Below are 13,031 nucleotides of genomic sequence, written 5' to 3'. Positions count from 1 at the left end.
CTAGAGAGCACTTTCGTCCATTTGTATCGACCGATGGTAAAAAGTTCGAACTCCGGTTTACGATTACAAATAACGGCGATAATATTTTGTCTGCAGTTCGTTTACCATTGAATCTAGCAAATCAAAACAACGTTGGTATTCCAAGGCACAACAATATATGTCTCTCCCTATTCAAATCTTCTGTTGACTTTTGTACCGCTATATCATTCCATTATCATTGAGCAAAAATCTAAAGTAACTGGACAATGGAAAAAATTGAATGCCATAATTCTATCATTTCAGCTCCAGAGAAGCAACCAGAATCACCGAAACACGTGACCAAAGTAGAGACCAAAGTAATCCCCACGATCGCAATTCAGCCGAACACACCTGAGAGTCCGAGCACTCCGACTCAAGTGACTTTGACAAAGGCGCCAACTCCGTGGCTGCAGAATAAGAACAAGCCACAGGAAGAATTACCAGAGTGGGCGAAACGTTCGAGCGTAAACAAACAGCAGAGCACGTCATCGTCTTCGCCGGATAGTCCAACGTCACCACCGGTTTACACGCCTTCGATTCAGCAAACACAGCAACAATCTCCACAATGGCAACAAACTCAACAAAGACAGCAATCGATTCAACAGAGGCCACAGTCTCAGCCGCTTCAACCAACACAACAAAGACCCTCGCAAATTCAGCAACCGCAACAATATCAATACCAGCAGCCTCAGCAATTCAATCAGCAACAGAAACGCCCGTTCTCTAGTCCTTCTGCAACGCAACAGGTTCATCCAACGCAGACGCAAGAACGCATGATACCAATTCGCGTAAGTGTTTATTATCATGCGAGGCAGATGTTCAAAAGTAGTTTCACGATCTTGCTGACTACTGTAACTCACGTCAACCCATTCGTTTGATAAATTTAACGATCGCTGGATCAGATCTTCAGTTGGGCTGTACTATTTCTTAGTGGCTAAAGATTTAACGTTTGAGTTACCTACAAAATTATTTCTGTTATTTCATTTGCGAAATGCAAGTAAAAGAGTTGTTAGAATAGAAAAATAGAATAGAAGAACAGGCAGTAACAAAAAGGCAGCTCCAATATTTAAGTCAGGTTCATTGGGAGGAAAAGAGAGGCGTAGGTTTCATATTCGAAAGTACAAAATTTATTATTATGAATATTAGTTGACCTTGAATTTATTTCATACATTTTCAAGACGATTCGATTTTCAATTGGTTTTTATTGGTTTATTCAAATTATTAGAAAGTGGAGCTGCGTCCTTGTTGCAACAGACCTTTTGACCCTCTAATTGCTTAAAATTTTGAGTTTAAAGAATAATTAGAGGAGAAAGAATTGTAAAATGAAGTATGGAAACCATAGTGTATTAACATAGAATAATCGTTTGTGTCCAGATCGAGGATAGGCCATCTGTGTTCGACGTAAAACCAGAGCCTGGTCACCATCAATTCAAGCAAGCGAGTCCGCATCATCAGCAGCGCTGGGGACAGCCGGCTCAGAATCAGGTTCAGAACCAGGTGCAGAATCAAGTTCAGAATCAAGTTCAGAATCAGATGCAGAATCAAGTTCAGAATCAGATCCAGAATCAGGTGCCTCAACAATCGACGTGTGGCGCGTACATTATACCAGTTATGATCGAGGGAAGTGATAAGAAGCCTGCTGGTGTAGCTACTTCGAATACCTCGTACTCGCAACCGATTCTTAGGAATAACGCGTCTAATACTGAGAATCAGAACCAAAAAGTGTAAGTTTATTTTCAGAGGTGTGACAATTTTCTGATAAGTAGCCTTGAAAGTAGAAGAAATATTATAAAAATTGAATAATATTGTAAGAATTTATAAAAATTCATAATCTAGTAATAATCTAATATAGATTTATATCTTAGTCAAAATATAAATTTGAATTAATTGTTGTATTATTACTGTTAGGATGACGCAACGTATTATACCTGTGCAAGTTCAGCAATCAGATTCTGGTCCAGTTCAATCTCGATCGTTTAGAGTTCTTCAGAAGATCACAGACACGGATTCAACGAACGACATGGACACTGAACAGATGCGTAAACTTCAATTGTCAGAGGACGATAGGATTTTGATGAATAAATTCAAGGAACAAAGTAAAGATCGTATTTTACCAGAATGACCAGTTCTTTTTATCGTTTGATTATTCTGTTATTGCTACGTGCTCTTCTTTTTATAGTCGACAATGAATCTTCTCTTCATCACGAGGAAGATCCAAGATATCGTGGTGGTGCTATACCCTCTCGAGCTTTCCGCTTCCTACAAACTATGACAGAGTCCGGTGATGCTCCTGCTGTGAACACAAGTAAGTTTTTTACATTTTAATCGATCGACAGGCTGAGAGAGAAAGTGGTACAAATAGTTAAAACATCACTTTGACAAAATTGTAGATAAAATGAAATGTCAGTAAGAAATTTTGTATCTTTCTAAACGTTATTACTATAACGTTATGGAACCTTGGAAATTTCTAACAAAATTCTATAGAAAAATATCAATTTTATATATATATATCGTTTCATATGTGTCCATCTTGTTTTTAAAATACTTTTACCACTTTTCCATGGAATCCATCGTCTATAAAGGTACAACTCTGTACTATTAGTATCTATAAAGTACATATCCATATGTGTACATAACCAATGTACTGATAGTACAACAAAATTCTACTTATAAAATTCTAAGAAAGATAAAATACATTGTAAAATTGTACGTTGCAGCATCACGGCCACCATCTGCCATAAACAAGAAGCAGAACAGGAATTCAAAGACGTTTGGTAAGTAAACTTGCTAGTCACTTTTCTCTGATTAGCTCTCCATTACATTGAAGCAAGATTAACTTTTCATTAATCCTACAAAATATATATAATAAATATAACATTTGCAGAAGAAACGCAAGCGAACTTACCACCAAGCGAGCAACAGGTTCCAGAGCCAAAGAAATACATGGGCAGCGCGATTCCCTCCAGATCGTTCAGGATATTACAAGCGATGACAGCGCCAGAGAGCGTCGGTGAGTGTCGATCGGCGAAAATTCATCGTCGAGACCAACAAGCGTAAAAAATCTGTCATCCTTCTGAATGAAAAGAAGAAGAAAGGAAACGCGTACAACATGTTCATAATTCATGCAGGAACACGCTACTCGTCCATGATGAATTAATAATCGCAACAAGCTTCTATTGACCCTTGTACATTAATGTTCAATGACAAGCGTCTTTACTATTCTAATGGATGATTAAAACTTGAAGTAACGATTGCGTGCCGTCGCTGGAACATTCCCGAATCCTGTGTTCACAGGAATAACGAAAATTCCTTGGTATCGTTCAGCTCGATTAAGCCCTCACCCCATTCCACTCAAATTTCGTTCAAATAATTTCTTTTCTCTCCCGACAAACTCGTTGCAACAGAAGTTACATTAGCAAAATTGTCACGCAATGCCCATTCTGGACGTTCCTGTGTATTTTAACGATTGACACACCGATCATCGAGCAACGATCAATATAACGAACTCTTTTTTCGCCGAATGAAAACTTATGATTGCTGTTGAGATGGTCTTTTAAAACATCAGTCACTCGGTATATTGTACATATACAGTGCATGGTAGGTGAATTATTCGTCTATTTCCATCGATCGAGTAGTATCGTGGTAAACTATGTTGCTTGTAAAATCGTTCAATCATCGTCGTAACAAACGTGTCGAAATAGCCGTTCCTCGTTTAGAAATGAATACACGAGAAAGTATGGCAAGCTACGAAATGGACTTTGGGTAATTTAACCGGGAATGTTGCATGTTCTTATTAATTGATTTCACACGTGTTTAATTATCGCTGGGATTTTAATACGATTGCAAGTGATCGATTTGCATGTAAAACCGTACTACGATTATTTTGGACACTTACGATCCATCTGTCCAGGATATCGTACGAGCATGTTCTTCCTACTCGAACGTAATGATCGCTTGTGTCTCGTCGAAGATCATCGACGAGCTGGTTTTGCGTTCACAATTTTCGATCGTTTCCTTTGAACACAGGATCACACGTCTCGTTTTTTTCTTTCTCTCTCTCTTTCTCTCTCTCTCTCTCTCTCTTTCTCATTCTTTCGTAGCCGTTCGCGATTACATTCGTTGCTTATCCTCGCCGTAAAAATCGTGACACCTCGTGGCATCTCGCTTGTCCGTCGATTTTTCACAGCCAACGGAGGATCGTTTGCGACAGACATGTATTTCGTTTTCTGTAATATTGGGTTGGTAACTAAGTGATTACGAATTTTGCCACTAGATGGCATTGACAAAGTCCGCAACCACTTAGTTGCCAACTCAATATTTTACATATTAGCGTAGAACATTTTTGTCTAGAAAAAATAAAAATTCATGGATATCCAATGAATACTGACGTTAGTGGGATTTAAATACACACAGATGTTCTTTAAAAATAATTGTTCTGCTAATAAAAGATATTCTTCACTGCTTCTTTGATAATTAATTCGCCAAACATCATGTGTATTCAAAGAACTGCATTTCTTATCTAATCTTTTATCTTTGGAATTTTCCTGTAGCCTTTAGTTAGAAATGTTTTTTCAGCTGCCAAGTCGTTTCTTCTTATCAGAAATAACAATATTCCATGATATTTATAATAACGAGATTGTGAATTTGAAATGAGCCTGAAGCTTAAACAGAACATGAAATAAATGTCTATCGTTGGTTCTTCCATCGCCTAATATAAAAAAGAAAGAATATCGCGTGTAATATAAGAGAAAGGGAAGTGTGCGGGTGAAAAGAAGGGATAAAAGCAGAGAAGCAAAAATAGAAAAGGGAGAAACGCAAGACCACATCACACCCCAATAGGAACAGTTGAACTTCTTGTCTGAATGCATTGTGCTGTTTGTTGTAGCCACGCAAGAAAATCGTCAAGCAGATTACCACTGCCAAACAGAGAATAACGTGCCGGGCAATCAGCAGGGTGTCTTCCTCTCTCCCTGTCCGCCTCCATTTTGGACCCCCGACAGTGGTTGGTGGGGTTACTACCCTCTTCCATATCCTGGTGTCGCGAACGAATCTTACCCTTATCATCCTGATAACACTGCTTACGTATACTTTCCTATTTACAATCAAAATTACCCAGTTTATCCACCTTATCCACAGTATGATCCAATGAATAATAAAAACGCATATTCTGGTGTTTATCCATCTTACATCGTGCCAGTTGCTCCACAAAACAATAACAATTGTAATAACAATTGTGAACAAGTCTGTGGTGATGTGATAGTAGCAAAAATTCACTCAACGAATATTACAGATATTGCAGATATTGCAGAGAATATTCAGGAAAATAATGGAGGAAATAAAGCACTGGAAAGTAAAATTACCAAGGAGAACGATGATAGTACAAATGGTCTTCTGCAGTGGGAGAAGGTGAACAGTGTGTCACGAACTGCGAGCAACAATAGCAAAGACAGTGACTGTACTACTGCGATGAATATCACCGATGAAGAGGAGATTCCTGGTGAGATAATCGTGTCAGAAGTAGACGAGGATGTGAAGAATTCCAACAGACCAGAGATAAAATCTTGCCCCAATGGGAGTCTCAATGTCAACGTTCCAAACTATACCTACATCGACACGAGTGACTCCAGCGACACCACTGACACGGAATCGCAATCTGACAACGAGTCCATCATCGAATCGTCTAAAGGTAGCAGTGATTCTGATGATTCTTCTTCCGATAGCGACGACTCTGATTCTTATTTAGCTTATTCTACGGGACTGAATGCTCATGGGAGGTTAGAAAAGGACGATGAAAAGAATTCGACTAAAAATAGCTCCAGCAAGGAATCTTGCAACGAGGAAGAAAATTCTGAATCATCCTGTAAGAACAATATCGATTCTGGAGCAGCTGTTGAGCAACAAGTGCAGGAGAGCGTGGAGGAAACGCAGACCAGCACGTTTCCTCATCAACTGAGCGTGATTTACGAGGACGTTGAGCGTCCAGATTCTGAGAGTCCCAGACCCCGAGAACCTAGAAGCGTGAAAGACTGGAACGAGACGCCTTTGGAAGCCATTGACGACCCTCCTGATGATACTGACGCGCCAACAGTCAGCGTGAGTCTGCCATTGAGATTTAAATTTTCTGTATCTGAAAATAACGAAGATGTGACCACAGTGATCGTTGGAGACAGCACGATCAAGCCTGAGAGAGGTTATGGCAAGGAAGAAGGCAGAAAGTCGAAGGTCCAAGATAGTAAAAGTCAGATGGAGAAGGCTAATGAGGTTTCCGCGGATTTTGTAGTGAAGAATGACACTACTGTGGATTTTGTAGTTAAAAAGAAGAGTTTCGGCGGCAAACAAAAGGCGAGGGATCATTCTAATGAAAGGATTCAGGAGGAAGCGACGGAAAGTAAAGTGAAAGAGGACGAAGATCCTGTGGTACCCCATGTGAACTTTACTTTGAGGAAGATTCCTACTAGGTTTGGTAGAATCAATTGCGAGGAGACTGTGGAGACAGAGTTCACGATTAGGAGAAAGACGAGCGTGAAAAAGGAAGAAGACAGGACGAACAAGGGCTATGAAGAGCGCGCGAATATGAAGAGTAACGATGATTCTGTGAACAGAGAGCCTAAAGAAAGCAATTGCACCCATGTTGCGACAGTGAAGGACATTGGTTCAGAGACACGGGACTTCAACAGAAACATCCTGAAACCTGAAGTGATCGTCTCTGAATTTAACTTGGCAGAGGAATCTTCGCAACACAACAAGGAGCCTTCTGACAAGTTCCAAAATACAGACTCGAAGATCAAACGAGTGGACAAGTCAGAAGAAAACAGTGACACATTGAAAAGAAGCAAAGACGAGGTGGGTATTGAAGAGAAAGGAAGCAAAGAGTCGAAGCACCTGTTGAGCGTGCAGAATTCTCGAGAAGAGACGGACGATGAAGACAGTGGCGTCACTTCGGACATGAGTCGCATGATCTCTGAGGTGGATACAGATTCAGAATGCACCTCGTCGAGGAACATGAGGAAGTATCAGAGGACTCAAACTCACTCGAGATTGTTCAGGCTTCTAAACGACGACTCGATCCTTCTAGAAGATGCAGAGAAAACCAACGAATCTTCCTCCACTGAAGAGTACCTTAGCCTACCTCTGAAGAGCAACGCCTTCAATTACGATGAGAATTATTGTTCCAATTACTCTAGCGGCGTGACATCTCCAGAATATTCACCCATCTGCGAACAATCGTGGAAAAGACTTCACGACGCGGACAACTCAAGGTCACCGGACCAAAATGGCGACGTGTTTCGTCAAGGTCGACAAGATCGAATTTCCTGCAAGGAAGACCCATACTATCAAGCTTGGAAAACTCCCAAACCTTCGGCACCGTCCTTGGATCACGACGTGGTGCCATCTTTGGCTTTCAAGGTCCTGGAAAGTAGAAGGCCGTTATGGTCGTACAAGGTGAACGTGCTTTGTCCACGGATTAAAAGTACAAAAAGCGTGCCACAGACGTTGAGAACGAACAAACAGACCAATTCGATGGTGTCATCCTGTCCAAATTCCTCGCCCTTCCAAGCTAACCTAAAAAGTGACCATTGCTGATGGCCCGGGGCAGAATGAGGCCGCGTTTGGCCGCGAGCAACCGGTCCACGGACGAGCCTCGCGCAACTTTTCACTAGATTCGCAAGACTGGGCTGACTATGCCCGGGGGGCTACAGGCTACGTGGTTTTTTTTTCTATCGGTACATATCGTTTGCATATATTTATCTATTCGCATTTTCTTCCTGATTTTTTTTGTATATTTTGTTTATTTTATTTAATTTTCTTTTTTTTTTTTTTGTTTATAATCTCTTCTATCGTTCTAGTGTTTTTTTCTACTTTTTTTTGTCTTTGTTTCTTCTTCTTTTTCTATTCTACTCGTGTGTTTCGTTTGCTGTCGAACGGGCACCGATCTTGTACACGGGTATAATTGTTTTTATTTATTAATTTTTTTATTTGTTTATTTCCTTGTCAATTTTCTTCACTCCGCGAACGAATCGATCCTGTCAGCCGTGATTCCGAGTTTTCTTTTTCTTTGTTTTTCTCTTTGGTTGCTCTTTGCTAAGGTTTGTCACTAACCAGCCGCCTCTGGTCCAAACGATGCGATTCTAGTTTGTCTTCTCTCCTGGATCAATATTAACGTTTCGTATGTCTTGTTTTATCGTTTTTATCGTTTTTCTGTTATCCTTTTGCAAGCGAATTGCCAGCACCTCCGTCCAAATTCCAGTGCTCCGTCTTCTTCGTTCTTTTTACCATCGGTGGTGTCAATGATCTATAAGGAACGAGATCAGCGATAAATCATTATCTACAAAGATGTTCTGGTGGTATTTTTCTATAGAGAAAACGTTAAGATAAGCGAAGAAAATTCATTGTCAGTGTTTCATTTCAGAGTGCAAAAGAAAGATTGCTGAAAGGAAGACGATGTGATTTACGTTCATAATCTTTGCAGAGTGTGATTTCGCGCAGGATTGCCTCATGATTCGACCCACAACTGCATTATGTTGCGAATAAAACTATACTTCATGCATGCTTGATTGTGTGATCGACCGTATCCTGTGAATAACGCCAATCGTTTTCCTATTTTAATAATCCTGAAGAGGGTGTCCTGAATTAGAGTGTTCTAGAACAGCGTTTTTTGTGATTTTTTTTTAGTAGAGAAAGAAAGAAGTGAAGTTATTGAATTTTGAGGTATAGTTTTATATGTATTTAACGAATACAAAAGAATTTTTTTTAAAGTAAAAAAATTAATTCTAACAGATTTCTGAGCCTCTTTATACATGAGCGTCATAGTAGATGCAATCTTCATATGGCGGGAAAGATGCAGCTCGTAATTCTTGAGTGAAACAAATACCAAAAAAGGATTAAATTATTATATATTTTTCTTCTGGGTGAACTAAACAAAGGCAGAAAAAAGTTTATGTAAATAATTGTTATAGTACAATGTTGTTATGTAAATAATTGTATAGTATATAGTAGTATAGTATAGTAGTAAAGTTTATATTTCTTTTTTAAAAAACATTTTTTTTACTCACTAAAATTTTTAATTTCACATTTTTTCTGCCGTTGTTGAAAAATATATAATAATTTAATCCTTTTTTGGTTTTTTGTTTCACTCAAGAATTACGAGCTGCATCTTTCCCGCCATTTGAAGACTGCAGCGACAAGACGCCCATGAAATAGGCTTATAAATCTGTTACAATTTATTTTTGTACTTTAAAAAATTTTTTTGTGTTCGTTAAATACATGTATGTGGCGGCACTCGACAACAAATAGCACCACTCGACACCAACTAGCACCGGACGGCGGACCCCCTCCCGTCCGCCAACTCCCGCCCTTTCCCAAAGTCCCACAGACCCACCGAAACCAAAAGCAGACTGCCGAACTGCCCTGTTTTTGCGACCAGGTTTTCAGGACAGAGATAGGAAGAAAGAAATAATATCATATATAAGCACCGCTTTACAGCGACTTAAATCTAAATTATAAATTGTAATGTCAAAAAATAATGTAATACCAACACACATAGCATTGTATGGCTATACCGACACGTATCGGTACTTTTGCCTAATTCACTCCACAATCGAAATTCATTGTTTATTATGAATACTATACATGTGTAATAATCATTTTCTGGGTTCATAAATATCATGAAAAAAAAAAAATGTACCGGACGGCGGTAGCGCTATGGTTAGCATCTTTGGTTACGAACGTTTGGGAGGCGAGTTCTCGAGTCCCTGCGCCCATAGTTTTTTGGTTTTTCTTCCACAATTTTTAAATGGGAAGAAATACAGCAATACCCCAGCAACGATATTTCTGCACTAGCAACTACAACTATCACGACCAATCCACACATAAAAAACCACACCTCAAAATTATTCAATAACTTCATTTCTTTCTTTCCCTTGTAAAAAAATCCCAAAGGACATTGTTTTAGAACATTCTAATTCAGGACACCCTCTGTATATGCGCATGCACGATGCATTTGTTCTGTTGTATATTATGCCATCAGTTCAAAGCGCGACGATTAAATCGCGATTTATCGGATCGATACGATTGTCTGGATTTTATTATCAAATTCAGAGACAGAGCGAGTCGTAAGTAAATTAACACCTCGATGATCGATAATAATCTGTCGATCGTTAATGGAGCTACTTACTGAAATAATCCATGCTTTGATCAAGTAATAATTTAGTGTCATTCGTTGCTTTTAATTAGCATTTTACTGTATTCACAACTATTTCTATCATTTTATTATATTGCTGAAATTGTAACTATTACAGTTTGTTAAATTTTAAGTGGTTACTCAACATTTTCCCAATTTTCCCCTCTCTATGGTTAATAGTTTTAATTAAAAAAAAAAGTAGTCGACTATTTTTCAATTGTATTTTGAGTAGCCATCAAATTTTGAACCAATTATAGACTACGATAAGAGTTAATTATTTCATGAAATTCAACGATGCTGAATCCTTTCTACATAAAAAATAATTAGAATAATTACTGTCTACAAAAATCGTAGCGCGACAGAGTTCCAAGTTCTTTTTTTTTTTTTTTTTTTTTTTTTTTTTTTTTTTTTTTTTTTTTTTTTTAACCAAAGTATAGGATAATTATAGGACGTTAATAATCTAGTCTGTCTAAATTTTTAGGTCCTGATGCAACGGATTACTGAGCAAGGACGAGTGCCTCCATCAGAAACATGGCATTGCTAGTGTGTTTTCTTTTCTTTTTTCATTTTTTATTTTGTTTATGACGACTCGTCGCGATTCGTTTTAACACGACAACCATCGATACCACAGGACTGCTGCTGAGATCTTCCCAAGTCACCTCATTGTATTTGTTGCCCCGTATAGGTTTCGTCTTGTCCCTTCCGCCATTCTCTTTATTTTATTTCTTCTTCCCTCTTAATCCCACGGTGTGCGCATATTGTTAGAAGACGAAGATCTTTTGAGAGATCGATCGGTCGTTCGAACGATCGACGACTAACGACATTCACTGAACCGAATCACGTGACTGGTTTTTTCGATTTCAAAATTGAAAATAATCGTCACCTGGTCGCGGTGATTCCCTGTTTCGCCATCTTCGTTTGAGATAAAAAGGAATCAACGCGAAGTGTATTCGTGTCGAATACCATCACGTTACCTCGATCAATCATTGTGCTATATTTATGTAAGTTGTGTAAAATAAATTATTTGTAAAGTTCACTTTAAACCTCATTTCGAGTCAGTCTATCCCTCGCTGCCTTTCCTAACAACTTTCCATCATCTTTCATTCAATAGAAATAAATAAATGTGATAGTAACCTTTTTGATCTTTTTTTTAAGCATCTTGTACAAAATTTCTGTTATACATGTAGAAGGTTGCTGAACGTATATTATCATAGGCTGATGTAATTGCATTTTGCGTACATAACGTATGCAGTAATTGCCCATAACACAGTGCCCCAAATGGCCTGGCATAAACGCAGTACTCGATACACCATGCTACCTGTACTGCAGTGGAAAGGGACATTTTAATAGCACACCATGTGGATAAGGTAGAGCAGTAAACCATTCATACTTACGGATAATCGAATATCATTGGTCTTACATTTGTCGCAAAAGAGTGTTGAAACAGTAAACAAGTGAATTTTTCTTAATGATATCCTTTAACAATCGAATAAAACAATTATTGCCGCTGTCAGAAATTTATATGTCGGAGATGAAAGGACATAGGGGCCCTTTGGAATTTTTGGGAAGGTCCGCAATACTTTAGTCTAGCTGTACTTAAATAATAAAACTTTTTTTTTATTTGGTAGACTTTTTACAATTATTTCTCATTGAGAATTATTAGTAAATTATTTTGGCGTATAGTATGTTTGATTCTAGTAGTTTGATTCTAATATGTCTTATAAGAGTATTTTCAGTAATAAACGTAATAATAAGGGGCGTAATACTAAGGGGTGCTGAAAAAGAAAGAAAGCAGTAGCCAAAAGAGCTATTACTAAAATTTGATAGTTTTCCACTCTATATAAACCCGATCAAGAAACCGTGAGTGGAACAGAATATTTTTGATTCGCAACGCTAATTTACTAGTAATATTTGTAAAGTAGAAAATTCTCAAAATCAAACGCGAAGAGTACATCGATATATCTGCAATATCAATTAATATACCATTAAAAAAAAAAAAATTATGAAAATTCCCGAAATTTTATACGCAACGCCAATAAATATAAATCTACGCACTCGTATTGAAGCAATACACAACACTAATGTATCGCAGTGCAACCATTTAGGAAGTTACCGACGAACGATAACACTTATACAGCTCTTCCAGCTGCACGTGTGATCCAGGAACAGTATCCGACAAATAGATTCGGGGGGTTTGAGCATTTTGTAAACGTAACTCTACTTAACAAAACGCGATCATTCATTACCGCAAAGCTAAAGGGAAAAATAAATAGAACTCGCGATGGAACAACATCGCAAGGCTAACTCTTAAAGTGAATTTAATGAAAATTACTATTTACTATATGAAAAATATTCTGGTATTGCTACTGACAATACTATAAAATTAATTGAAAACTAACATTTTTCTAATCCAATTTTAAGCAATAGAAAATCAGAATAAATTCTGGTACGTATAGTTCTACAAGAAATTCTAAAAATTCATAATAAAAATTGGAAAAGACAATCGCGATATCGTAATTCGCAAATCTAAAGCAAACGCGATTATCATTTTATCGCTACACTAATTCGCCACGCTAATGATAAGCCGCGATGCTATTTCGCACTCTAATATCACCCGTAATCAATCTGTCGCGACACTAATACGAAAAATCACGAGTGGGGGGTCGATATATCGCAGTGCAACCATTTAGCAAGTTACCGACGAACGATAACACTTGTACAGCTCTTCCAGCTGTATCGGTGTGATCCAAGAACAGTGTGCCACAAATGCAGTCGGAGGATTTGGGCATTTTGTAAACGTAACTCTATTTAACAAAACGCGGCCATTCATTAT

General features: G+C 38.2%; 1 protein-coding gene and 1 long non-coding RNA gene across 5 annotated transcripts in view; one reads left to right on the top strand and one right to left on the bottom strand.

The window, feature by feature from the left end:
• LOC132915450 (putative mediator of RNA polymerase II transcription subunit 26) overlaps window positions 1-11,241 on the top strand; it is a 28,452-nt gene extending 17,211 nt beyond the window's left edge. For all 4 annotated transcript variants that reach the window (XM_060975253.1, XM_060975251.1, XM_060975254.1 and 1 more), the window contains 8 exons: window positions 283-806; window positions 1,393-1,742; window positions 1,927-2,114; window positions 2,198-2,323; window positions 2,736-2,792; window positions 2,903-3,028; window positions 4,904-7,461; window positions 10,680-11,241. In XM_060975253.1, the coding sequence (XP_060831236.1) occupies window positions 283-806; window positions 1,393-1,742; window positions 1,927-2,114; window positions 2,198-2,323; window positions 2,736-2,792; window positions 2,903-3,028; window positions 4,904-7,461; window positions 10,680-10,742 (3,992 nt within the window). In that variant the 3' untranslated portion in view covers window positions 10,743-11,241. The remainder of the gene's footprint in view (window positions 1-282; window positions 807-1,392; window positions 1,743-1,926; window positions 2,115-2,197; window positions 2,324-2,735; window positions 2,793-2,902; window positions 3,029-4,903; window positions 7,462-10,679) is intronic.
• LOC132915533 (uncharacterized) lies at window positions 1,728-4,205 on the bottom strand. Its single transcript, XR_009659883.1, has 3 exons — window positions 3,910-4,205; window positions 2,729-3,088; window positions 1,728-2,623 (listed from the first exon to the last, which is right to left on the bottom strand). It is a non-coding gene; the product is annotated as an uncharacterized LOC132915533 (long non-coding RNA).
• Window positions 11,242-13,031: the final 1,790 nt, after the last annotated feature.

The sequence above is a fragment of the Bombus pascuorum genome, chromosome 17 (assembly GCF_905332965.1).
Source record: "Bombus pascuorum chromosome 17, iyBomPasc1.1, whole genome shotgun sequence".
NCBI classification, from domain to species: Eukaryota; Metazoa; Arthropoda; class Insecta; order Hymenoptera; family Apidae; genus Bombus; species Bombus pascuorum.
Note: the sequence above shows the minus strand (reverse complement) of the source record. Positions and strands in the feature narration are given on the sequence as shown.